Source organism: Colletotrichum truncatum, assembly GCF_014235925.2.
Source record: "Colletotrichum truncatum strain CMES1059 chromosome Unknown Contig_0002, whole genome shotgun sequence".
Classification (NCBI taxonomy): domain Eukaryota; kingdom Fungi; phylum Ascomycota; class Sordariomycetes; order Glomerellales; family Glomerellaceae; genus Colletotrichum; species Colletotrichum truncatum.
The window spans coordinates 1,572,190-1,598,201 of NW_027222399.1; the positions used below are offsets into that span (position 1 = coordinate 1,572,190).

At 54.2% G+C, this 26,012-nt stretch overlaps 10 protein-coding genes across 10 annotated transcripts; 5 read left to right on the forward strand and 5 right to left on the reverse strand.

Moving 5' to 3' along the window:
* Window positions 1-1,274: 1,274 nt before the first annotated feature.
* On the forward strand, window positions 1,275-3,043 carry CTRU02_203392 (homocysteine synthase; the record flags this gene model as incomplete). The annotated part of the gene is made up of 7 exons (XM_070204199.1): window positions 1,275-1,324; window positions 1,408-1,462; window positions 1,541-1,624; window positions 1,688-2,047; window positions 2,110-2,702; window positions 2,761-2,824; window positions 2,879-3,043. The coding sequence occupies 7 exons, from the start codon at window positions 1,275-1,277 to the stop codon at window positions 3,041-3,043; spliced, it is 1,371 nt and encodes a 456-aa protein (XP_070061962.1).
* An 897-nt stretch (window positions 3,044-3,940) lies between these two features.
* On the forward strand, window positions 3,941-4,859 carry CTRU02_203393 (uncharacterized protein; the record flags this gene model as incomplete). Its single annotated transcript, XM_036724017.1, has 3 exons — window positions 3,941-4,358; window positions 4,461-4,553; window positions 4,630-4,859. The coding sequence occupies 3 exons, from the start codon at window positions 3,941-3,943 to the stop codon at window positions 4,857-4,859; spliced, it is 741 nt and encodes a 246-aa protein (XP_036584131.1).
* Window positions 4,860-5,371: 512 nt separating this feature from the next.
* On the reverse strand, window positions 5,372-6,439 carry CTRU02_203394 (ww domain containing protein; the record flags this gene model as incomplete). The annotated part of the gene is made up of 3 exons (XM_070204200.1): window positions 5,372-5,424; window positions 5,487-6,307; window positions 6,339-6,439. The coding sequence occupies 3 exons, from the start codon at window positions 6,437-6,439 to the stop codon at window positions 5,372-5,374; spliced, it is 975 nt and encodes a 324-aa protein (XP_070061963.1).
* Window positions 6,440-8,279: 1,840 nt separating this feature from the next.
* On the reverse strand, window positions 8,280-10,599 carry CTRU02_203395 (uncharacterized protein; the record flags this gene model as incomplete). Its single annotated transcript, XM_036724019.1, has 2 exons — window positions 8,280-10,522; window positions 10,587-10,599. 2 exons carry the CDS (start codon window positions 10,597-10,599, stop codon window positions 8,280-8,282), a joined length of 2,256 nt encoding a protein of 751 aa, XP_036584133.1.
* A 1,937-nt stretch (window positions 10,600-12,536) lies between these two features.
* CTRU02_203396 (GTP-binding protein rab2) lies at window positions 12,537-13,331 on the forward strand (the record flags this gene model as incomplete). Its single annotated transcript, XM_036724021.1, has 1 exon — window positions 12,537-13,331. The coding sequence occupies one exon, from the start codon at window positions 12,537-12,539 to the stop codon at window positions 13,329-13,331; it is 795 nt and encodes a 264-aa protein (XP_036584134.1).
* A 388-nt stretch (window positions 13,332-13,719) lies between these two features.
* Window positions 13,720-16,064, reverse strand: CTRU02_203397 (protein o-mannosyl transferase; the record flags this gene model as incomplete). Its single annotated transcript, XM_036724020.1, has 3 exons — window positions 13,720-14,363; window positions 14,420-15,854; window positions 15,927-16,064. 3 exons carry the CDS (start codon window positions 16,062-16,064, stop codon window positions 13,720-13,722), a joined length of 2,217 nt encoding a protein of 738 aa, XP_036584135.1.
* Window positions 16,065-18,212: 2,148 nt separating this feature from the next.
* CTRU02_203398 (chy and ring finger domain-containing protein) lies at window positions 18,213-20,068 on the forward strand (the record flags this gene model as incomplete). The annotated part of the gene is made up of 2 exons (XM_036724022.1): window positions 18,213-19,199; window positions 19,253-20,068. 2 exons carry the CDS (start codon window positions 18,213-18,215, stop codon window positions 20,066-20,068), a joined length of 1,803 nt encoding a protein of 600 aa, XP_036584136.1.
* Window positions 20,069-20,445: 377 nt separating this feature from the next.
* On the reverse strand, window positions 20,446-20,784 carry CTRU02_203399 (mitotic-spindle organizing protein 1; the record flags this gene model as incomplete). The annotated part of the gene is made up of 3 exons (XM_036724023.1): window positions 20,446-20,514; window positions 20,568-20,645; window positions 20,704-20,784. 3 exons carry the CDS (start codon window positions 20,782-20,784, stop codon window positions 20,446-20,448), a joined length of 228 nt encoding a protein of 75 aa, XP_036584137.1.
* A 559-nt stretch (window positions 20,785-21,343) lies between these two features.
* On the forward strand, window positions 21,344-24,782 carry CTRU02_203400 (DUF1000 domain containing protein; the record flags this gene model as incomplete). The annotated part of the gene is made up of 3 exons (XM_036724025.2): window positions 21,344-21,464; window positions 21,512-23,546; window positions 23,597-24,782. The coding sequence occupies 3 exons, from the start codon at window positions 21,344-21,346 to the stop codon at window positions 24,780-24,782; spliced, it is 3,342 nt and encodes a 1,113-aa protein (XP_036584139.2).
* A 163-nt stretch (window positions 24,783-24,945) lies between these two features.
* CTRU02_203401 (60s ribosomal protein l3) lies at window positions 24,946-25,766 on the reverse strand (the record flags this gene model as incomplete). The annotated part of the gene is made up of 2 exons (XM_036724026.1): window positions 24,946-25,360; window positions 25,510-25,766. 2 exons carry the CDS (start codon window positions 25,764-25,766, stop codon window positions 24,946-24,948), a joined length of 672 nt encoding a protein of 223 aa, XP_036584140.1.
* Between the last annotated feature and the right edge of the window lie 246 nt (window positions 25,767-26,012).

A 26,012-nucleotide genomic window follows, 5' to 3' on the forward strand; every position in this document is an offset into this window, starting at 1 on the left:
CTTGTCTATTGTCCTATGGTAACGCAAGCATCATCGACGGGCAACTCGTAGACTTTTAAAGGAGACAATATTCTGTTCAGGCACGTTCAATCGCCTACCCCCCAAGTCAATTGGACTCTGATAGAACCTTTCCATTTCTTTTTGAAGAGGTAAACAGAGAGGCGCATCACAAGTCAGCCCTACTAGTAGATCCCGAGCTGCGAAACAGCACGTCGAAGGTTGACCGCCTCGTGGTCGCCTGCAGCGAGAACATCGCGTCCCACTATTGAGGAACTCGGGGTTGGGGACATGTTGTGGGACGCGGGTAGAGGCGTTCTTTCACAGCAGCAACACCCACCGATGCTCCGACCGACAACCGCAACGGCATCGTGTGCCCCATTGCGGTAACCGGTGACCGATCGTCGTTCAATGACCGCTCCATTCAAACGTCCCAACGTCCCCGAGCCCCCCCACGCTTGAGAACCAAACGCCGAACGGCCATGGCACCATCAACATCCCACGTAGGAAGCGAACCTTTGACAGGCCTGGCCTCGTTGAAGAGGCACAAAGAATGCTGTCAAACCCTCCTGGTGGCTGCAACAAAGCCTACCGAGAACCTCTAGCCAGGTTGCCGTTCGCGGTGGTGGGTAGATGAGCTCAACCAAACTTTGTGCAGTTTTCCCCGGCGAGTCACTCCAGTGGAAGCGGACCCCTGCATCTGCCCCGCAAAGTGACATTTCAGCGTCGATTGCGTGCTCTGTATAAACCCCACATTCTTTGCCTAAATCGGCGCTCTACAACATCACGCTTGCGGTCGTGGGATGTTTGAACGTCCATTGCGACATGGGTGCGCTGCGCCAATTGATTCCGTCAAGAGAGCTGTGCTGTTCTAGCTGGGGGCCAAGCTACGCGTTGCTTCCTCAGTTTGGAAATGAACAACAGACAGAGGGTCCGATGAGGGGTGTGAAGCCCCCCATGCTTTCGAGGACAGCTAGACCCTTATGGATAACCCTTCAATAGTAGTAATTATATATAAAAGGCAACCTATGGTGTGATACCCCCTCAATGGCATCATTGTAGCTAGCCCTCCTTTCCCCTCCTCCGTCTTTTCGTCGTTCAGGTAACAGCCCCCGCTGCCTATATCTCTGGTGCTTGCTCCGTTGCCGGCCCCTGGTGTCTCGTTCCGTGGAAGCTCATTTGCATTTCTGTCACACAGGACAAGACACTCTCCATAAACTTTTCCTCGCCCCTCCTCTCCCACACCTTTTCAAAGCACGAAAGCAAAGGAATTCACAATGGCCGAGGAATTGAGCAAGAACTTCGAGACTCTCCAGCTCCATGCGGGGTAAGTTCGTTATCTCCAGTCAAAAAAACTTTCCCACCAACCTCTTAAAGCTGTGAGAACTGACCAGGTTCTTGTAATTATAGCCAGGTGCCTGACCCCGCGACGAACTCGCGCGCCGTCCCCATCTACGCGACCACGGTTCGTCAGACCCCACGACGAGCGCCCGCCTTGTCAAGTCCATGGGGAAACAAGCAGCTAACAGCGCTCAATGTCTAGAGTTTCACTTTCAATGACTCTGCCCACGGCGCGAGGCTTTTCGGCCTCAAGGAGTTCGGCAACATTTACAGCCGTATCATGAACGTAGGTCATACCTTTAACCCCACCACCAATTGACTTTCATCAAGCTCATACTCTACACACCAGCCCACGGTCGATGTCTTCGAGAAGCGTATCGCAGCGCTCGAGGGTGGTGTCGCCGCCCTGGCCACCTCTTCCGGTCAGGCTGCCCAGTTCATTGCCATCAATGCGCTCGCTCACGCCGGTGACAACATTGTCTCTACCTCCCTGTTGTACGGCGGCACCTACAATCAGTTCAAGGTGTTCCTCCCGCGTCTGGGCATCCACACCAAGTTCGTCGACGGCGACCGCGTCGAGGACATTGCCAACGCCATTGACGAGAAGACCAAGGCTGTCTACGTCGAGAGCATTGGCAACCCCAAGTACAACGTCCCTGATCTGGAAGCCATCGCCAAGGTTGCGCATGAGAAGGGTGTTCCCGTCATTGTAAGTGCTGTCCATCATGGGGGAATATAGGGAGAACAGGGACTGATTCATGGGCGAAACAGGTTGACAACACCTTCGGCGCTGGTGGCTACTTCATTCGCCCTATCGAGCACGGCGCCGACATCGTCGTCCACTCTGCCACCAAGTGGATCGGCGGCCACGGCACAACTATTGGTGGTGTCATTGTCGACAGCGGCAAGTTCAAGTGGGACAACGGCCGCTTCCCCCAGATGACCGAGCCCTCCGACGGCTACCACGGCCTCAAGTTCTGGGAGACGTTCGGCCCCATCACCTTCATCATCCGCGCTCGCGTCGAGATCCTCCGCGATCTTGGAGCGTCCCTCAACCCCTTCGCCGCCCAGCAGCTCCTGATCGGCATCGAGACCCTGTCTCTCCGTGCCGAGCGCCACGCGCAGAACGCTCTTGCCCTGGCCAAGTGGCTAGAGGCCAGCGAGTATGTCAGCTGGGTCTCTTACCCCGGTCTGGAGAGCCACCCGTACCACGAGACGGCTAAGAAGTACCTCAAGCGCGGTTTCGGTGGTGTGCTCAGCTTCGGCGTCAAGGGTGGCGGTGCTGCCGGCAGCCAGGTTGTCGACGGCTTCAAGCTGATTTCCAACCTGGCCAACGTTGGTGACTCCAAGACTTTGGCCATCCAGTAAGTCCTATCCGCCTGTCACCTATCTATCTTGTTCTTCGGTACTAACGACTAGCAGCCCCTGGACCACTACCCACGAGCAGCTGTCAGACGAGGAGAAGACGAGCTCTGGTGTCAGCGAGGTAAGTTTCTTCTCATGATACATATCTCCTAGCCAAGACCATGAATGGCTAACAACCACTCAACAGGACCTTATCCGTATCTCCGTCGGCACGGAGCACATCGACGACATCATCGCCGACTTCGAGCAGGCGTTCAAGAACGCTGCCGCCGCCACGACCGCCGGCAAGGCCGCTACCGCTGCCGAGACCAAGAAGGACGACGCGCCGCTGGCGCCATAAGCGGGCCGCTTAAGGTTTTTCTTGCTGGAGGAAAGTGACTGGATACCCAACGTTTTACAAAACAAAACAAAACAAAGCGTGACTGGATGAATTTGTATGAGACGAAATACCCGTAGAAAAAGCAACGTGATTTTTGTCGTTTAAAAAGGCTCTCGAAACCATCTTTCGTCATCTACCATTCTTCCAGTGCAGACTGATATGAAGAGAAAAGGGGCTATTGAGACAGTCGCCGAACGGCGAGCGGTTGCCACCACTCCATACTCACCATTCGAACAGAGATAACGCCATAAAAAGGGCGCTATTATAAGGAAGGAGATGAGACTGATAATCCCGATGGTTGTCTCTGCAGCCGCGCTTCCCCAGGCATTTGACAATAAGACGCCGTAACGCCACCAATTCCTAGACCAAGCCGCGGACAAACCTAAAGATTCCAGTAGAAAAAAAAAAAAAAAGTCTGCGGTAAATAGACAGATGAACGGCGTAGCGATCTAGTGGCCCACCCCCAAGCAAAAGAGCTCTAAGAATGTGAGAGACCGGGCCCGGCGCGCCGCAGACGACGATAGACCACGGGGCGGTCGTGATTGGCCACGAGTCGTTGAAGCAACCAGGGTATCCACCCACCCAGTCCCATCACACTTTCACCACGCCCCAAGCTTCATCCTCGCCGCCATTCATCTAGTAGTATCTACTGACCACCTCACCTCTTCTCGACCTCCAACCCGAATCACCTTCCCCCCTTCTCTTTTCTAACCCTCTGCCCTGATTTTTTTTTGATTTTTTTTGATTTTGTTTGCTTTGCGTCTCGCAGAAGCGTACTGCTCGAGTACGACATCCAGAATAGCAAAGCCTACGGCATACTTCCCCCCCCCTCCTCGATAGTTCGACTTATTCGCCAAAATGCGCCTCGAATCGCTCCTTTGGCTCCCTGCCGCCTTGGCCGCCTCAGTAACCTTCTTGGTCCCTTCCTCGCCAGCCCTTCCAAACCCGTACACTCTCCCGCCCTCGACCCGCGCGACGCTCTCCACTCTCTCCGAGTCCTTCTCCGCGCCGCTGTCTGTCCAGAACACATTCGTATTCAACAACGTCACCGCGCCGGGCTCGTACCTTGTCGATGTCCACTGCGCGACGCACGCATTTGCGCCCGTCCGCCTGGACGTCGCCGCTGACGGAAGTCTGTCAGCGTGGGAGACGTACCGAGGCAACGACTGGGACAACAAGGGTGAAGTGTACGCCTCCAAGGAGTTCACGAACGGCGCCAAGGGCTTCGAGCTGCGGGTCTTGGGTGGTAAGAACTACTTCGTCGAGAGGAGCAAGTGTATGTCTTTATCCCTCTCCCTTTAGAGTTGCTGAGTTGCTCTTTTCGGGAGCTTACTCTGCGACCCGCAGAACAGTAACATCAAACTAACAGTCGTTCTAGTCTCCGTCTTCACCATCCTCAAGAACCCCATGATCCTCCTCGGCCTCGTTAGCATGGGAATATTCATCGGAATGCCCTACCTCGTCGACAACAGTACGCTCTTCCCCTTTTCTTTCCCCTCCCCTTTCATATTACTTGCACAGGAACTGACATCAGCCCCTCCTCCCAGTGGACCCTGAAATGCGCGCCGAGTTCGAAGAGCGTCAGAAGAGCAACCCAATGAACTCCCTCCTCGGCGGCGGTGGAGCTCAGCCCGGCGCGAACCCGATGGGCAACTTCGACATGGCTGCTTTCCTCGCGGGATCCGGCAGCAACAACGGTAACAAAAACGAGGGCTCTGGCTCCGGCTCGTCGAATGGCGGCGGCAATGGCAAGAAAGAGAAGGCGGTGCGGAGGTAAAAAAAAAAGGCTGGATGTAAGCTGCGGGGGTGTTTATTGATATAACGAGGGGCACGAGCAACTCAAAAAGGCACCGATTGAAATTGAAGTAAGAGTGCGCGGTCCCAAGGTTTGTTTGTTTCCTTTATAGATATTTAATACCTATGCCTACTATGCTAGACTTCATTCGCAACATGGGTGTGTGTAGTGTGTCACTTTGCTCAGAAGAAGTTGGGGCTCGAACGGGCACACGCCCCAAGACGTGGAAGCACACCCCGTCCACGCCCATGTTATGTCGCACTACCCTGTACCGAACCTTCTAACAAGAGGATGCGAATGCTTAGCGTGAGGAAGGGCAGGACTGTTTCACCCATGGGGAGAAAAAGCAAAATATTATAGAATAACATCAAAAGTCATGCCAGTGTCGTCATTGTTCCTCCAATTGCAGGATGTTAAGATCCCAAACCACCATATCCACTCAAGTCTTGTATTTTTCGTGGCCCCGATCATTTCAGGCTTCAGATTACTTCATGTTAGAAGTCAAAGTCGTCACCACCACCGAAATCGTCACCACCGGCTCCGTCATCTGTTCTTACGTCAATACAATTTTCTCCCGTTTTGAAAAAGTTAAGAGGCATTTTCACTTACTGTATCCTTCGGCATAGGCCTCGTGCTGCTCATCAGCCATATGATCCGCAATAAGCGCACCACCAAGCAAACCAGCACCGGCACCAAGTGCCATTCCACCGGCCATACCCATACCGCCACCGCCGCCTGGTCTCCTGCCAGCCATCTGCTGCTGGGGGTAACCGCCGTATCCGGCCTGAGGATGTCCTCCGCCGTAACCACCGTAGCCGTGCTGCTGAGGAGGATAATAGCCCTGTTGAGGAGGGTATCCTCCGTACTGTGGCTGGGGTGGGTAACCGCCGTATTGTGGTTGCTGGGGCGGATATCCTCCGTATGCCGGCTGTCCGTGACTGCTACCACCAGTCTTGGCCTTGCCGAGCAGCTTACCCAGGAACCCACTGCTCTTGCCACGCTCTTGAACACGAGGGGGCAACTGCTCTGGGAAAGGGCTTTGGGAGTGCTGGTGCTGCTGTTGCTGCAATGCTTGGCCGGGCATTGGGGAATGAGAGCCACGATTGCGTTGGTCCTCCTCCGCCTGGAGCTGACGGGCTAACCGTTCGTCCTCGGTCAAGGATGAGCCAGCAGGACCGGAGGGTTGAGGAGTTGAGCTATGGTTCTCGTACGGATTCGTCTTGACGTCTACAGGAGGCGTCGGATCGCCTGGTCTCGGGGCGTAGCCCGGAGGAGGGCCGCCAGGATGCCCATCTGCGGGGGGCGGGGGAGGAAGCGCTGGCTCAGTAGGCTTCTCCCACTGGGACTTCTTTGTGTGGAGGTTCACGTAGAACCTGGGAGCAATGTCAGTATCATGCCACCATGTAATCAGGGTTTGTGTTTGTGGGTAGCGCGGGCAGGAAGCACTCCGTCTCGACTCACCATTCTTTGTACTGATCATTCCAGCGGGCGGCCCAGCCTGGAGGAACCTCGGGTGCCTTAGGAGGCGGGGGTCCCGTAGGGGGAGCGAAGTCGTCGGCCATATGGATTGAGTGGTTGATGTGATTTGACTGTTTCGCGGTTGTTGAGTCGATAAGCTTAACAGGTGTGAGTTGTCGTGGGGGTAGAAAAGAACAGGTGCAAAAAGCTTTGGAATCCCAAACTTTAGCAGCTGTTGAGGGAGGGTCTGAAAGACAAAAATAAGGCTCGCTGGATGGGAACGATCTAGGTGTCAAAGTGTCAGGTGTGTAATGGAGGCGCAATAAGTTGGGTATTAGAGCCGGCGCAGGAGCCGGGATTACGTCTTCAGTTTAACGCGCCCAAGAAAGGTTGGTACCTCTTCTTCAGTGAGGATACGAACCAATAGCGCTCCGCGGTTTCCGGCACTTTTATGATTATGGCGAGGGGTTGGGCAGGGAGGGAGGGATGCACGGAGGCAACGAAGCTTTGCAGCACACTGTTTCTTCCTGGCTCACTGGCAAACAGCACCTAGCAATTTCTGGAACGGAAAGTCAGGAAACGTCGATGGAGCAGGTAATACGTAGGGGAACCAAGTGCCCCAGCCCGGCGGTGGTGGCCAGTGAGGCAAATCAGTGGAGTTGGTTCTTCTGCAGATGATTTTGTTCCTCGTTTTTGAATTGGATCGGTCCAGTCCACTTCCCTTTTGTTTTCTCGAAGCAAGCCTACTGGCCGCCTGTAGTTGCAGCTATTGCTTGAGCTGCGACTCCCTCTTGGCTATGCCAACATGCTCCAACGCCGTGATGCGACATGCGAGCTGTTGCGAAGCACAGCCCCTCTTTCGCTGGAAACAATCCGCCCCCACCATCTCACATTTGCCCCTCACTGACGCCCAGCTTCCTCCCAGTGACGAACCCTGCCCACCTTCCCATTCGTTTCTGCTGTCCCTTCGCTCGCAATCCTCGCTGGGCGCTTGTTACTGCTGTTCTACTGCGACCCGGGACATCGGAGAGCCGGGCGGAACACCTTGTCGAGTTTGTGTACTCTCAACCCATATCTATATGACAAGTTACTTCAGAATACTTATTTCCAGACCCTGCCGCAACCCCAAAGCTCGACTGGAAACGTCTCGCACAGGCCAGCTCCACCGCGGGGATCCACGAGTTTGAACCCCTCCGGCCTGCTCTAAGGCATAAGTTTCCCATCCATCAATAATCACTCGAAGGCTAGAGGCAAAATTGCGAAGCCTTCATCATGGCCATTTCATACGTAATCAGCCCTGTGTCTTTGGCTGTGGCTGGTGCTCAACCAACCAACTCAGTCTAGAACTTGTCTAGAAATGCGACAGCTCCGCACATGGACTTGACTCACAGGTGGCAATGTCCAAAAAGTCGAGGCTATTGTAAAAGGGGAAAAAAAAAGTGACCAGATGACACCATCCCACGGTAATTTTCCCGCGTGGCGGTGCACATCACATTGGGTTACGATGCTCCTCGGTCCCCAACCACCACCTTAGTGTAGCTACCGCACATAGGTGCACATGCTCATGAACAATACGCCGCACTCCGCCCGTTGCGCCAAGATAGCCCTATCCTCGATCTTCCCAATATCTACCTGCTAACCGGGCGCCTGCTCGTTGTTGATTGCGAGGACATCGTGGCGCAGTCTCTTGCTCCAAATTTCCATCATTTAGGCTGTCCATTCATTCGCTGTGCCGCCTGGCGCACACAATATCACTCAACACCTTGTTTGGAAAACCTAAAGGTTTATTGATGATGACCAAACGGTAGGGGCGCCGGCGGCAACCAGCCAATCGTGCCTGCGCCATACAGTCAATCTATCCCATCTAAACATGTTGCGAGGGCAGACGCCACCTCCTCTCGGGGAGTTGTACAATCTCTCAAATACCGAAAGCAAATACAAAGCTCAAGGAAGGCCTCGTTCGTCTCGCCTGTTCCTTTCGCCAAATAGGTAGGCCGCCTCCATGCAGTAGGCGCCTCCTCCGCTGGCCATCCGACGCTCGCTGCCGTAGCAAATAACCACTCCATCCAAGATGCCGCTGAGAACACCCTCCATAGCGCCCATAACTGAAAATCCGATAAAACTAGCAACCAATCCGACAACATAAGCGTACGCCGAGCCCCGTACACCCATTCCACCTGGTAATGACACTTGCTTCGCCGTAATCACCCAGCCCGCGAAACCAAGCGCCGTGGCCATAATAAACCGTGTCGCATACAAAAGCATCTTCGCTAATCGATAAGGAAGTAAAGGAGAATGACTGGACCGCCGTGAGCTGAACACTTGCGGTGTAAGAGTTGTCGTTGGTCGCTGAGGTGATATAAAGTCCATCTGGCTCAGCCCCCGGGCAGCCGTGTGAAGGTTCTGAGAGTGAATCGCACCGTATGTGATCGTCATCGGATTCGTGAGCGCTGCGATAGGGGTTGGTATCCACATAGCAGCAATATGTTGGATTATATTGGCCATTCTCCGAGGCAGCACGAGGAGAGGAGCACGAATCAGCAGCGCGAGTAGCGTGGACTCGCAGATGCTTCCAAAAATGGTTGTCGTCGCGTGGTTCAGCGCCGCCGTGACGATCTCAGCTGACGTAGGGGCTGGTGCGGCGTTGCGGTGAAAATACCATTGAGAGACCGTCGCAGCCGTCGTTGCCCTCTGCACTGCGTTGATGACCCCTATAGTCCACATGTACATGAGGACGAACCATATTCCGAGCCACCAGCTCGAAACACTGATGATGAACCTGGCAAGTCTTTTCGAGAAGTATCCGCCCAAGAAGATCCTCGAAAACATCCACATCCACACCCATGTCCATACCACAATCAGGGCGAGGCAAGCGAAACCGAGTAGCAACAGCGCAGAGTTGGCGGCAAGGATACGGGTCGAAAACTCGAGGATTTCAATAGCTTGTCGAATGGCATAACGTCCCTTGTACGCCATGTAGACCCACGCAACAGCCGAAATGGCCGGAACAAGAGCGGCCCATCTCATAGCCCGGTCTTGGAAACTCGCTCCATGTGTCGCGCCTTCAAAGCTGGAGATGAAGGGATATAGGGAGAACGAGAACATGATGATGGGTACGGCAACAAGTATCAGCATTGCCAGTGGCCGGGCGAATGAGCGGAGAGCTGCAAGCCATACAAGAGACACAATGACCGATATGAGAGTGTCAACGGCCAACATATGGAACGATGCTTGTAATGTCGTATAAATGGTATCCCCCCAACCCTTCTTAGGGGTACCCGTGTGCAACCAGACGAGTACAAATGTCGATACCAAGCCTGCCAGCGCAATGAGGAAAATCCAAGCGAAAAAGGGATCGTATTTGAAAACCTCGCCTTCCGCAAGAGGTACGGTAGCGGGCATTGCCTCGTCATCGGAACTGGCCCGCCGGGCCTCGTTAAACTCGTCGTCTTGGGTAGCTTCCCTCCTCAACTGGAACTTGCGGTCCCCGGATCTTGGCTGAAACTTCTGGAACGGAGGAGGACTCGACTCAGTCGCCGCCTCGTTTAACAGAGACGCAGAGGGGTCATCATCTTGCATCTGGGAGTCCAGCCCAATGTCAACCATTTTTGGGTTTGTGTCTGAGCCCCGGTCGGAGCCCTCGCGTGGGATGTCCTCTGCCTCCTCATCTATGACGTCCCTCCCGCGGCCACGCCCGCTGAAGCTCCTTGCACCATTCCAGCTACTTCGTATGCCTCTCCGCAGACCTCTGTCCTGATATCTTCGCCCGGGTGTCTCGCTGCTCTGTTCCAACGAGCCGCGGCTGGCGTCTGGTTCCGTCTCTGAACTCTCTGCCATCTTGCTCGCTGCGGCAACACGCCGTGACATGTGTAAGGCGGCCATATCCGCTGCTTCACGATCCCTCTCATCCTCATCATCTTCCTCCATGTACTCGTCTAGAGTACTGTGGAACAGCGGCGCATCCTGCGCGGCGGACATTCGGGAGGCGAAGCCTAACTGCCCAAACCGGGAGCCGCTTGGCTGATACGGATTTCCGCCATACCCCCTGGAAAGGAAAGACCGTCCGCCATTTCGGGGAGGCCGTGATGACCAGTCGTTCGTATGCCGTGGCGGGTTATCGTTGCCTTCGGGTTGGCCTGCAAAGTTGGAGAGCCGGGACTGTGACTGCGCCAGGAACCTAGACGCATCTGCGAAATGGTCGGTTAGTTCACCGTTGCAGGATGGGAGAATGAGTGCTGGCCAAGGACCTACATTCCGAAAACATGGTGCTGTGATTAGCGAGGACCTCGTCCCCTCAGGAAGTTCGCGTGCTCTTGGATCGGTCGAAACGCGGGATGATGAGTAAATAAGGCCTGCAGCTCAAAGCTAGAGAATGACGATGGCGGACAAAGGGTAAATAGTTGGAATGTTTCGGGGTGCCGGCGGTGGAGACTGTTGGTATACGCAAACAGAACAAGCCGACAGGATAACAACTTTCATGGACTTGTAGGCTTGAATCAGTTACCAATAAGGAAAAATTAGAATTTTTTTCCCAAATCAAGCCCGAGGTGCTCGTGAGAAGGGCATCTGCACCATGGGTGTCGGGAAAGATGAATCGAAGGTCATGCGGTACAGGAAGACCCAAAGTACCTGGCAGGTGAATGAGTGGACCGGTGAGGGAAGAAGTACAAGGATGACAATGGTGGGAAACTAGGCGGACCTGTTAGGCAGCGCGGGTGTTGATGCAGCCTAAACAGTGACACTCAGATAGCACACGACACCGACACCGCCCACACCAGAGCAGGCGGTCTTTCCCCCAGGTACTTCACTCGCTAACGAAACCAGCCACTCAAAACGTCAGTTCCCGGTGGAGGGACGTGGGAAAGCACCCACCGCCGGCACTTATCGGGCTTATCGTAGACGATAAGGCGGTAAGTTTGGGGGCATTGCGGTAATGCTGCATTGAAGGCCTGGATTGCCTCTTAAGACGATTGTGGATTGCTTAGTTCCAGGTTCGCCTCATCTGCAGTGGAAGGGCCCTTGCCTTGGCTGCCTTGGTGGCCTCGCCGAAAACCGATAGCAAGGTCGAGTATGGAGTACCCCTCAGGGTAAACTTGCATGCAGATTGACTTGCAGCAAGCAAATACGGGCACCAAACAAAGCAAGAAGCCAGAGGAGACATGGCCCATCTTCGACTGTTTAAATCAGCCTCAGGGCCCAAGGGCTTCATTCAGGTCTGTCACGGTCATTTTTCTGGCAATTGTGTTTCCACTCAGGCCCACGATTCTGATGCGCTGTTCCTCCTGTTCCGCCTGCTACTGATGCATGGCACTGACCTGTCCCGACGTGAGACAAGCAGCAACCCGCCTGGTCCGCACCCCCCGAGTCATTCAGCCATGAGCTGTCGTCCATTGTCAACTGACTGGCTGGCTGACTGACTACCAGAGTCCGCTGTCGGTGGTGCTCTTACAGCGGGTTGGGTAGTTCATGCCAGCCACCAAATACAAACACCACCACCACCACTGTCACCCGTGTGCCACACACTCGCTCTGCAGCTTTTCTCGGCTCTCACGTTCTTATCACTCAGCACTTGCGTCACTGATAACACCATGCTTATCCCTGCCGCCAACTCCTGGTCATCGATCCACATTATAATTGGGGCTCTGTCGTTTTCTGGCTAGCCCATGACAGGGGGCCCATCTTAAACATCATCCAGTGTGATACCTCGCCATTTGCTCAGCATAGAGCAGCTGCATCGTCTAACAACTTTCGATCAATTTGTCGTTTTGTTGGACAGTCCTGCAAAAACAACTTCCCTCATAACGCTTTGACATTGCACAGTACAAACGAATTCTAAAACGTTTCTCCAGAAAAACAGGTACAATCTAAACTTCTCTTGGAGAACAGACGATATCTTCCAGCTTGCCAAACCTGCCCACCCCTTGTCAGCCAACCAAGCCTTTTCTGAACACGTGCTCCGACTACCGCCCGATACCTCACCTGGACTTCTAAAGCTTCCAACATCAGACCAACCAGCGAAACAACCCATCCATCCCCTCCGAATCATCAGCGAAGCCCGGCCTCGAGGGCAACAAACCTCGCACACTACTTTCTTACACGCACGACTACAAACAACCACAACACCACAGACCCTCTCTGTGCCGGCCCTCGTTCACACCTCCCACCCTTCCCCTTCCCGCACACACATCACCGTCAAGGGCCATGTCGTCTCCGCCATGGGACTACATTGCTAAACTCGTCTGCATCGGCGACTCAGGTTGCGGCAAGTCCAGCCTTACCATCCGCCTCTGCGAGGGCCGCTTCTCCCCGCATCACGACGTGACCATCGGTGTCGAGTTCGGCTCCCGTATCGTCCCCGTGGGCCCCCCGAATTGCCAGCCAGCCCCGCCGCCCGCGCGGCCGGCTTCTCAGAAGACCAACAACACGGATGACTCCTCCCCCAACGGCCTCCCCGAACCTCCTCGCCTGGCCCCAGAGCCTGTCGATCCGGATGCCCCTCAAAAGCACATGAAACTCAGTCTCTGGGACACGGCCGGCCAGGAGACATACAAATCCGTCACGCGCTCCTATTTCCGCGGTGCCAGCGGTGCCCTCCTCGTCTTCGATCTCTCCCGCAAGCAGACCTTCCAGCATGTAACCGACTGGCTCAACGACCTGCGTCAAATCGCTGAACCCGACATTGTCGTCATCCTTGTCGGTAATAAGGCCGACCTGACCCAAGAGGCCGACAACAAGCGCGAAGTTACTCGCGAGGAGGCGGAGGACTGGGCCAGAAAGAACGGCGTCCTTGAATACGTCGAGACGAGTGCCAAGAGCGGCGAGAACGTTGAAAAGGCTTTTATGCGAGTTGCCGAGAGAATTTATCAGAACATCCAAGCGGGCAAGTACGACCTCAACGACCGGCGGTCAGGTGTCAAAGGGCCTAGTGCCGGGGGGAACAAACAAGTTAGGTTAGGGGGTGATGCGAGCAAAGGCTCGGGCGGCGGCTGCTGTTAGATAAGCCGCAAAATGAAAGATGTACACGGGAAGGACAGTGATACCCAAGGTTAGGCCACCAGCAAGTATGAGTTTTTGATGTCTTCCTCTTGTTGTCCATCCTTGTACTACTACTATAATAATCATAATTCACGGTGACGAAAACAGACAGGTCACGGCCCGTGAGTCTCATAGAAACAAAGAAACGGTTCATGTTGCATTATGTACGGAAAGCTTCTCCCGCCAGTTTCTTCACCTATTCCAAGCTCTAAACCCCGCTCGCCACCGTTTTTATTGACCATGTCCTTCCAGAGACTTTAAGGGAGCCATACTGTTGGCCATTCAAGTACAGAGTCTAGATGTAGACCAGTTGATAGAAACCTCCACCGCAGATGTATCTGACAGCAGCTTAGTCCGACATTCTCCAGGTGTCAAACCACTTCATGTAGCTGTACTGCTTGTTGGGACCTGTCATGCCAAAGCAGATGGGGCTGAACAGGATGTAAAGGCCGATGATGATAGCGTACAGAACACCGTAAACAGCGTACTGAATGGCTTGGTTCTTGTGACGGAGGAACCAGTCGGCCAGGAAACCAAAGGTCAGTATGGCAAAGTAGAGGGCAGGGTAATAGTGGTGAACGTAAGTCACACGAGCCATGACGATGAAGGGAAGGTAGTGAAGGACCCAACCAGCCACAGGATAAGCACCGGCATAGTGAATCTGGTCAAGCTCCTTCTCGTTCAGGTCATTGTAACCACGCTGCCAGCGGACAAGGTACCAAAGGGTCACCAAGCCGAAAACTCCGAGGGCGGCTGTGCTGCCCCAGTAGACGAGAGGGTTTCCGAGCAGGAAGTACTTGACGATGTTGTCATCCCAGCCGCACATACGCAGACCGACGTTCAGGATGGGCCATTGCCACCAGTGAGATGCGAGGTCATCCTGCTTGTCGGGGTCGGGGACGAGAGCGTTGTTAGATGTCATCATGGCAACGTTCAGGTGAATGAAGTCGTGGAGGAAGGGGGACTTGTAGACACCAGCGTCGGCGGGAGGCACTACAATCAATTAAGTCAGCATAAGAAAGCTAAGTAGCTCCGATGATGAAACTTACGCTTCTCGTTCCAGTGAGCCTCAACGTTCCAATGAGTGTAAGTGTCCTTGGGGTTGTTGGTCTTGGTGCAGGTAACCTCAATCTGCTTGAAACCCCACTGAGGCAAGTTCACGTTTCCAGCACGAAGATAACAGCCTAGAACAGGATGTTTGAGGCGGAAAGCAGTGGTAAGAGTACGGATGCGGCTACGATCACGCGAAGCAACATCACGGACAACCTCAATCTGCCAGTGGTCCTTATCGTCACCAATAGTTAGGTTGCCGTAGCAGGAGACCTCCTTGTCGCCCTTGGTGATGGGGGCGGGAATCTCGTGGGAGTGAAGGTTGCGGCCGGTCTGAGCGTGGATCAGGCGGATGGTAGTACCATCGGCAATGAAACGGGGAGCGGCTTCGGGGTCGTAATCCTGATCATGTCGGTTGGGGTAGAAGAACCAGTCGTTGTTGGCATCCTTGTGGTGGTAGCAAGTAACCTGCTGCTGACCAGATCCTTCGGGATAGGTCTGGACGTGGGAGTGAAGCAGACCACCGCCGTAACCCATGTTCTTGATGGTAGCGCGCGAACCGTACGCAATCTCGAGGGGGCTGTTCTTGCCGACCTCGGTACCCTTTAGGTTAGCTTGGAAAAGGGAGCTCATCTGCGCATCACCAGGGCCAGTATGGTCCAAGATAGCAAAATGAAGGGCGAAAGTGAGCATGTAAACAAGGAACGGGAGGACGATAAGGCCGACCACGCGCGCAGCAACATGAGCGCCCAGAGTGGTAACAGGCATCCTGACATCGCCGAACTTGTTCCAAAGGTCCTCAATGGTGTACAGACCGACGAGGGAAGTGACAAAAAGACCGACAAGCTTGACACTGCAGACACAGCCAATGCTCAAACCGGTCATGAACAGCCAGAAGAACCATTCGGGCTCAAAAGAGTTATGGCGCTGGTTGTGAAACTTGGCCCAGCAAAGGACGGTAGCGAAGGTTCCACAGAGCAGCATTGAGTCGAGCAGGATGAAGCGGCTGATTGTGGTATAAGAGTTCTCGCAGAGGACCATCAAAGTGACGAGCCAGACAGAAAGCCGCCTCAGCTTCAGTTCGCGGGCAGTGAAGTAGGCCATGGGAACACAGACGATACCGAACAGAGCGTTGAAGGCTCTCATGAAGGTGTAGTTGACCTCCTCAGGGTACTTCTCGCCAGACTTGAACTCGAAGGATCCATTGTAGCCGGCCAGAACTCCAGAAAGGCCAACAAGCATCTTTCCCAAGGGCGGGTGAACGTCGAAGTAGTATTCATGCTTGATGTAGTGACTTCCGAACTTGCCAAAATGCGCCTCGTCCCAAGTGACAATATCGCTGATACCAATCTTCCAGAGACGAGTGAAGATTGCGACAGCCGTGAAGATGAGAGGGGCGATGACGACCTCCCACTCGTCGAGGAAGGAGCTCTGCTGCAAGGCATGTCGTCAGCACAAAGCTTGTTTACGCAGACAAAGGACGAATTCGAGACAGGGGATAGCTACCTTCTTAGCTTGCTTCTTCTTGTCATCGATCTCAGGGGAAGCCGTTATGGGGACTGCCTGGCCTTGGGGGGCGGCTCTGCGTCTGACGCCATCACCGACGTCTGCGCCGGACGCAACAATTGGTTTTTCAGCAGCCATGACTGCGAGTAACGTCAGCAGACAGTACGAAACAAAGGCATCAGGAATGCCCAGAGGAGTTTGCCTGACTGACTTTGGGATACGGAGAGGCCGAATCGTTGGACGAACGCGGTTTAAGGGGGGTGTTGATAGGGAAGGCGAGAGAGTCAAGCTCCAAGAACAGGAGCTTTGAGCTTTCCGCGTTAAGGATCGGACGAGTCAAGACTCAAAAGTGTAAAATAAAGTAGGACCTGAAATTCCCCGGTTGGAGAATAAGGTAAGAAAGGACCAGAGCCAAAAAGAAGCCGCAACTCAAACAGCGAATGCTATGCTCCTGGGGCTTTGGGATCTCCAGCTCCTCATCAAAAAGTGAAGGGCTGCTGGGGGGAACAGTGGAAGTTCGGGAAGCTGAAAGGGAATCATCCAATTAATATGGACCTGGGTAGCAGGATGACGGGGGAAATTTTTGGTGAGGACTGCTAAATCGGGAGCTGGGTAGGAACGCCCCCTTGCGGAACACGAAATAAATGCCACCTATGCACCAACCGACACGGTCATCCCTCCCTTCCAGACCAACCCGCACTTTACGCGAAGCCTGTCCCTGGTGGCAGTCAATCGATTTGAGGGTTATCATTGGACAAGCCCGCAGCCTTGGGGGATGGGACACGCATTCCCTCTGGATGGAATGGCCTGAATGGTCCTAAGGGGTGTCGATGGCCCCTCTATCTTCCCCTGCCCCCACAAGCGCCTCCCCCTAAAGCCCCACGGCGCATCACGCCCACTACGATCAGCCTCCTATATCTTAACCTTCCAGGTTGCATCTTTAGTTGCCAAAATCGAGAATACAGTCAAGACTGGGCCTCGCATTGCCAGTCTTCTTAGTTCTGCATTTTCTCAATGAGCTCTGTTCTAGCTTAGCTAAGAGCTATCTCGTTTACCTTACCTTACGCCCACCCCACCTTGCCTACTGCTTTCTAGTCGCAAGCCATAAAGGGACGGCCGTCGTCCACGCTTCCCACGCTTCCCACGCACCACAGCTGCTATCGGGCACCTCGCAGCACACAGGCCAACGCCTCCATAAGAACCGTCAGAAGCACAGTCTTTGTCTTCAAGTTGACAGCTGTGGTGGGCTCCTCAAGCCTTGAGCTCCAACCACGCTAACCCCTCCGAGCCGCTGGATGGGGTCCCTGTTTCCGGACCCAACCGGAAATGCCAGTGCACATCTTCCAACCACTACATCTTCCTTGCGCCGTAAGTACGGTGCGGCAGGGTGGACTCAGAATTCGGGGTCCGGCTTGTGAGCAGCGATGAGTGTGCGGGCATGTCAAGAGCGAACGGCGAATGAAATAGGGGAAGAAGAAGGGGGGAGGGGGAAAAGGACAAGATAGAGAGATGTTTGAGATGTTCAAGTGAACCCATGCTTCGTTTGCTTATTCTCTCAGCCATATCCTCCCTCTGTGTTCATATCCCGGGCTTTTTGGATGGAGTATGCTGTCTTAGATAATCAGGTACCGTCTTGCCTGACGGCCTTCTGGCGGTGTTCTTCACGCCCCCCCCCCCAAAAAAGGGGTCATCACCTGTTCAGACCGGGCGCGGCCAATCAACCCCTGGCCGACAAGCCACTACAAGCCGCATGCGGAATCGCCAATTAGGCGCATCACATGTCTTTTGGGTTTTCCCGTCCGCTCCATGCTGGTCCTGGTCCCCCTTCTGGTCCCCTTTGGCTTGATCTGTCAAATCGAAATCGCTGATGACTCTGATAACCCCCATTTGCGGTGCAGATTCGGGTCTCCGACACTTGTGCGAGACCTTGTCCCAAAACCTCAGGTCACTCATCTTGGCCTGACCTTATTTCCCCCACCGCGTGTACTTCGACCGCCTCCGCCGAGCGCCGCCGCCGACGCAGCGAACTAAGGGTCGAGACCATCTTATGTCATCTCTTCTGCATCCAATCGACCGGGACCGTACCACCACCAGCACCACTACCACCGCTACTACCACCACCACCGCCTCCTCATATATCTTCCCCCGAAGCTCCCCGACCGACTTGAGTTTCCCCTCCTTTGCACCCGTCGCCCTGGATGTACGCAGAATCTCATATCCGAGTCTCACTTTCTGCGTATCCAGTCCGGTCGCCTGAATCCCACACCAGAAGGTAGACCATTCCCAATGTCTTCTCTGGTCTCTGAATTCATTATCAATCCGGTCCTCCGGCAAGCACGTCGCTTTTCTGAGATCTCGAGAACAACCCTTGTCCCCGAACCTGAAGTACCGTCCGACGCTGTCGCCGTCGCAAGCGACTCGGAAACCCCCGCAAGCCGGCATGCCACCCATCCCCCTGCCGAGTCGCCCCCGGAACGGCCTCTGAGCGCTTCTACACTGTCGCCGACCGTCGAAGCCGAGCAACCTCCGTCCGCCCCAGCACGTGCGCCTGCCGCAACGTTCCCTATGACCGTTCCGATGCCGCCACCAAAGGGTGAATCCTTGCCAGCAGACGATGGCATGGGCGCATTACGAAAGCGCCTCATCGGCATCCAGACTCAAAACATACCAGCAGAGGATAAGGCTCGGCTCATGCACGAGGTCTTGATGGAGGGATACCGCAAGTCGCGGGTCACTCCGCAGCAGGGCGATTCAAATGTGGAAGCTCTCCCGGCAGGCGAGGCATGGGAGCAATCGCTCCCCATAGGCCCTCTAGAGTCGTTAAAGTTCTGGCAGCATCCTCTGGGAGAGCCTTCGTCTCCAGAAAAGTTTTTGTTAACGGCAGAGGATGTTCGGCCGACATACGCCCCGGCGAAGCCTACGACGAGAGAAGAGCCCGAGGGTGCGAAAACCCTAGGTTGCCAGCATTATATGCGCAACGTCAAGTTGCAATGCTCGACTTGCCACAAGTGGTATACATGCCGCTTCTGCCACGATGCGGTCGAGGACCATACCCTGGTTAGGAAAGAAACCAAGAACATGCTTTGTATGCTCTGCGCATGTCCTCAACGAGCGTCAGAAGTTTGCGTCAACTGTGGTGTGACAGCAGCTCGCTATTACTGCAATGTATGCAAGCTCTGGGATGATCATCCATCGAAGAGCATCTATCACTGCAATGACTGTGGTATATGCAGGCGTGGAATAGGCATAGGGAAGGACTTCTTCCACTGCAAGGTAGCCCTTTCTGCTTTCGATATCCTCCGAACTTCTGCTAATATCCTTCTTAGAAATGCTGCGCATGTATATCCATATCTATTCAACATTCACACAAATGTATCGAGCGCTCAACCGACTGCAACTGCCCAATCTGTGGCGAGTATATGTTTACTTCCCCCAAACCAGTCGTCTTTATGCTTTGTGGCCACAGCATTCATCAGAAGTGCTATGACGAACACATGCTGCGGTCTTACAAGTGTCCTATTTGCAACAAGAGTTTATTGAACATGCAGAGTCAATTTCGCCAGTTGGAGCTAGCCATTCTGAGCCAGCCGATGCCTCCAGAATTTCGGGATACCCGCGCCACAGTTCTGTGCAATGACTGCAGTGGCCGAAGCTCGGTGCCGTACCACTGGCTGGGCCTTAAGTGCGCCATCTGCACCTCGTATAACACGGTGGAGCTGCAAATAAGCGGTGGAAGAGATGGAACACCCCCCACACCAGCGAATTCCGTTCCAGTGCAACTAAGCCCAGCGGCTGTTGAGACCCCAACTCCCATCAGAGGCGACGTACCTTCAAGCGGCCGGCGAAGACACTCATCTCACGCCGGACCTGAGGCACGATTCGTGATGTTGGATCGGCTGGCCAGGTCAGCTTCTCCAGGGCCTACGCCCGGACTACCGCCAAACGCTCTCCATGGGGCAATCGAGGAAGAGGAGTCGGAAAATGACATATTGGATCTTTGGGGTCGGGGCCGGGGTCGGCACGACTCTGAAGACGATAGTGATTACATGTCTACCGATTTGGACGAGGAAGAAGATGAGTATGACGATGAAGACGACGATGACGACGACGACAACGACTTCATGCTCATCGGACATCGTTAATCTAGATGCCGTCATATAATGATTGATGAAGGACGTCCGTCAGGCTGTAGGACGGGACGAAGAACGGCGCAAAGGGCAATGTGGCGGTATTATAGTCCGGATATACGGGTCTCAAAGGTCATTAAATTGGGTGGCGGGCATAGTTCTGGTTGTTTCTGGATGTAGGCGTTTTAAGGAGGGCCAGATCTGTAAGCCCTGGAGCGGGATATCGAATTTCATAAACCCTTTAGGACTGGGTATAAGTTTCTATAATAGACTGAGGCCGATATTGAACAAGACCAATGCCGATGAACGCCGTTGAATGCCGATACCTGTCCCTACTGCCTTATTCCCAATGTCATGAACGTCGTAATGAAGGACGGCAGCAATGTCAGCTCTTACTTGCGTCGTGATGCGATCTCCGCATCGACCTCCTGAGCCTCGCTTCTTAACTCCTTGACTACAGTCTGGGAAAGGAAATGTGAGCTTCTGTTTTTATGAGATTAACCAGGCTACTTACAGCAAGAGCCTCAGGGTTGACGCCGTTCTCAATCATGGAGATGCAGATCGAGAGCGTGCGGCGGTCAAGGTGGCAGTTCTTCACATGGGAATATTAGAGCAATACTACAAGCGAAACGGATTATGCTGTAACTGACGAGGATGGTTGAGATCTCATGCAGGATATCGACGGCCTGCTGGGCAGCAGCCTGCTTTCCGCTTCTGTCATCGGCGGGCATGTTGAACAAAATCTACTTTCAATCTCGAATTCCCAGTAAGAAGGGTGAGAGTCGGGGCGCGCTGGGTTGCAGTGAAGGAAGTAATGAACGTGAGCGGTCACCCTGTGTTTAGCAGAAGTGGGGCTTTCTCTCTCTCTCTCTCTCCTTCGGCGTGGGCCGAATCAAACGCGTCTGACGCGCTGGGCGAACAACCTAGTTGCACAATGCAGCGATTGGCTGGAACAAAGTGGGCAACGACTACTGGAAATGGGGGTCGCATCCGCGCTGCAGTGAGCCGCGACTGACCGAACTTTTTTACTTCTCAGTCTCAGACCGAATCGCTTTGTCTCACTTGTCGCTTATCGTTATGACTCCAATTTCGCTGCGGACAATAGCACTTGCTTTTTGACGCCTGCATTTTGAATAAACTGACAACAGGCGGCCATATGGTCCTCAGCTACCTGTAGCTCGACCCTGCGTACCACTCTTCGCATGATGCAACAAACGCCGTCGCTTTCTCACGACATGCTTAGTATCTCATGGACATACTCTTTGGATTTACGGGAAACGTCTGGGTCTAATGGCTGACGAACGGGAGGAAACTAGCCGCTTGTACGGCCCTCCAAGAATCACAATTGTTCCTCACGAAGGTCTTGAGGAAGGACCGCCCTTGCTGCACGCGAGCCGTCTTCCGAGCCAGCGTAGGTTAGCCACTAAAGCGGTTATCACCATGCTAACACTTTGAAAGCTCAAGCACTTCGCATAATCCAGCCTTTGGAGGCATGGTATCCTCCCGCCAGAACTACAGAAATTACACCATCCTCGACTGTTTATGAGTCGCAGCGGGTTCAGAGGCGATGGCTATTCAACGCCCACCCGCAGGCCTTCGTAGGCAGCTCTGAAGCCGCAGATTTTTTGGCTGAGGGTCTCGCCCAGATACTGCGCCCCGACGCCGCCATGCCTACGGCACACCCGCTTATGGCCATTAGCCAGATGGCGGATGTCAGTAACCACACGCAGGTGGCCCCGGTCCCAGTGCTTGCTACAGTGACCGGAGAATCTGGTGAACTCCTGCGCCTTTCCAAGATGGACAAATCAAAATGGCAATGGGGCGAGCATGAGAACCCTACGCTTCGCCTATTGAATATTGACCAGCAAGACAGGGAGGAGACTGTTCTCTGGTCGAGCGATGGAGCCCCAATCCTACAGATCAAACCTGCATTGAGTCTGGTCCGGTTTGAGCCCATTCGATGGCTGTTGGTGCAGAAGAGGACGTCCACCACGATACTGCAGCCAGAATATCACAGGATTCCAGTTTCAGAGCATCAGCATGGGATCGTCAAGGCTATCGAGCGCCCCTCTCGAGTTAATCCGAAGCCCATCACGACCATCACTTCAGAGCAGACAGGCGGCATTGCTCACTCTGACGTCTCATTCAGCCATGGTTCTCAGAGGAAACCTCCACAACTGGCCATAATCGACGAGTGTGGCTACTACAGTGTCTGGGACATCAAAGGCCGAGACATGTTAGGGTCCACGAGCAAGCGCGCCAAACTAAGACACTGCGGTCATATCCAACTAGGTGTTACAGAGCAGCTTCCTGACGAGGATTCACCAGCCTTTCGCGCCGAGTCCCACGGTATTCTCTGGTTAAGCTCTCCCGGCCCAGGCGTGGATCTCTGGGATGCTCCAGCCATCGATGACCTGGCTATGGAAAATGACTTGGCTGCTCTGACATCCCGATCCAAGAAACTCCTGCTTTGGAATCGAACAAAATTCGAAGTGGTTGACGTCAAGGACCCAACCTTTAGGAAAAGTTTGCCGATACTCAAGTCAGAACAGGATTACATCCTCGGTGTGCAGCCGAATCCAACAAACCGAAGCCAGGTAGTTATTCTGACGACTTCGGCTATTTTCTGGATTGAGACCTCCTCGCAAGCAAAGGCAACGGCGAATACGGGGGGTCTTGATGTCCTCCAGTCATTCGCACATCTACGGGATGCAGATGCCGACTCTCTGAAGCTGACGGTTCACCATAGTGGACACGGACCGGGCAACGAGAGCTGCATTGCATATCTCTACTCGGACAATGCCCCTGAAGTTGATGTCTTTTGGCTTTCCAGCATGGAGAAGACTGGGCTACCACAGTTCCGGCACTACATGATGAGGATTGATGGTCTTCCGGTTGAGTCAGACCAGAAACGAGTGAAGATTCACACACTGTGCCCTACTCCAGTGTTCTTCAATAGCCAGTCCTCGGAACCATCTAGAGGTCCTGGTGCTGAGTATCTAGACAACCAAGTCGGATTTCAACAACTCTTCATCCTTGGGAGGGATCTCAGCCTGAGCCAAACTCTCATGGCTGTTTCGTCCAGCCGGGATCTCGAGATCGTTCCGCCTGATAACAGCCGTGAATGGTCAAGAGATGCTCGAAGACGAGCGCACAGGAAGAGGCGTAAGCAATTCTTGCGCCACTTTCAAGACACATTCGTCGTACCTGACGGGCTTGGCGACATGGACGAGCTGGTCCAACGACGTGCAACGAGGTATCAGGAGCTCTTGCAACTTACCGGAGAGGGAGAGGGCGAAGAACTGCAGCAGCGATGGCCGCGAACAAGGAACCTCAATCTCTTCATGTCCCGCGTTGTTATGTCTATCGACTCTATAATCGTCGCAGCGGAGACTTGCACAATTGATGGCCCTCTGTCCGTTTTCGACGCAGTCCACGAAGCTACGATCAACTGTCTCGAGACGGAGGGTGGTTACATTCCACTCCATACTTTGTAGGTTAACCCAGTGAGCGGTAGGTTTTCGATGTACTAAGTTCTTACAGGCACGAGTATGAGGCGACATTTGAGGCGCCACCCATGGCCGACGAGGCCGTAGCTGCGTGGGACGCACGTCTCCAGGAACTGTTCTCTGTCAACGACCAACGCATCGTTACTCAACCCTTCGATACGCATCTCCTATGCCACGGAGAAACAGGATATCTAGCAGACATCCGGCGTCAACTCGAAGAGACTTGGAGCTTGTCAAATCTCCCCCCACAGGCACAGCACTCTCGCGCAGTTATCCTGGCTGAGACAGCGGAGGCCATCGCCAGGGCCCTATTTGGCGTCGCTGTCCTCGACGAAAACATCCCTGTGACAGAGGATGAGCCCTCCACCTGGGTCCCCACGCCTCCTGAGTTGCCAGCCCCATCTTCAGGCCAGCGGCTTTCCATGTCCAGTCAAAGAAGCTCACTCGCAAGCCAACGTCTCTCCATGTCGCCTCTCAAACTACGAAGCCAGCTGTCCCCCACGAAGCCATTGCGCCTCACAATGTCCCCCATTAAGCCACGACTCTCCATGTCACCCATTAAACCGCGACAGTCCATGTCACCCCTCAAACCCCGCCGTTCAATGTCGCCAACCAAAGCCACCTCATCGGCCCCTTACTCCTCGCAGCCCTTCTCTTCGTCGGCGCCCTATTCCCAGTCGTCAGTTACCTCCGCAGACGCGGTACAAGTAGCATCAACGGCACTCCAGCGCCTAAGCATGCTAGCCACGGATATTAACATGACTGATGGCCCTAGCCGTCAACACAGTGTCCTCTCATACTGGCCCGCGAAACGCGGCGTCAGCACGGAAAACTACATCTCCTCCGTTCTCGCGTCTTCCACGAGACACTTGGACGCAATCAACGAGCGCCGGCAGCGCGCTGAGACCCGCCGCCGCAAGCGCAGGTCGCAGCTCTTTGGTGGCGCCCCTGCTTCGTCGCAGACGGCGGGCCCCGGGACGACACAGGACGAGGCGGAAGACTCTGGGCCCAGCATGCCCGAGCCCGCCACACAGCCGCTACCGAAGCTCGCACCGCCCATCATCGAGTCGAGTCAGGCCTCCCCTATACGGTCGCAGCCCTTTCTATCTTCGCAGACTATCATGTCCTCTCAGATGCCGCAAACCATGTCGCAGCCCCTTACGGGACGTCACGGGATGCGGTCGCCCAAGAAAAAAGGGAAAAGAAAGTCTGGTTTTTAGACCTTGGTGCAACATCTTGAGCTTTTTCGGGTCATTACTTGTTCTTTGTGTTTGTTTCTATATAGCGCTAGGCTTGTTGGAGATACCAAAATACCCCCGTTTTGATTCCTTTAAAACCCAGACTCCAACTTTCAAAAGTCTCTCCCGTCTTCGCATTTCATCATCACTGTCGTCCTCCGATACCCCCACCAACCTGGTTGATCCCCGTCCCCTTAATCTTGTGATCGCTCGGGTTCGCTGCTGCCTCGTAGAGGATGTTCGCTGGGGCGCGACCGAGCTGCATCCACTCGCCCTTGAATCCCAGGTAACTCACGCGGGTCTCGTCCTCCTCGCCGTCACTGAAGTTGTCTACGAAGAAGAGCGTGAGCCGCTGGACTCTGCCAAATAGCGCGCGTTTGACGGGGATCTCTTGGATCTGTCCCGTGCGCGAGAGCTCAAATTCCTGCGTCGGCGCGGCGTCTTCGGCTGAAGAGAAGTCAAGGTCGTCACGGTTGATGAACACTTTGAGGGTCCGCGGTGCCGAGGGGGAGTCTGAAGTGCGGATGAGAAGGGCATGAAGCTTGACTTGGCCGGTAAAGCTGTGCTTGTGGTTAGCAAACGGCCATTGTAGTTACAGCAGACACGCGGGTAGAAGATGCAATTGATGGGTTGGTGTGAGATGACCGAGTATAAATTAGAGCAAAACCTTCGAATAAAGAAGGCTTATCAGCGAAGAAGAGCATCTTACGGGACATTAACCAGCAATTGCTCGTCAGCATCACTAACAACCTCAGGCTCACTCTCCAGCCTCTCGGCCCATGTCTTCTTAACGATGGCTTGCGCGCTGCCGATCTGTGACTCGTTGAGCGCCGTCACGTCGTCAAAATTAATGTGCCCGTATAGAGAGTGCTGCAGCGCCGGGGTGATGTCATCCGAGTGGTCGTGCTCGTCGTGTCCGTGACCGCCGTGGCCGTGGTCGTGGTGCTCGTCGTGGCAGTGTGACATTTTTGTGTGTAAAAGGTGGGGTTGGAAGTGTTGAACAGTGAGGGGGAGGTTCCTCCCTTGCACATTCAGAATTTGGCTGGGGATTTTCAAGCCTTTGAATTTACGAGCTCACAATTTATTTTTGCCGTCTTCGTAAATGATGATGGGATGAGAAGACGAAGGTAGAAGTGAGTGGAAAGAGGGACCTTGAGTGGTTGTTTGATGGAGCTGGTTGAGATGCAGTAGTAACATAATTCCCCTCCATCC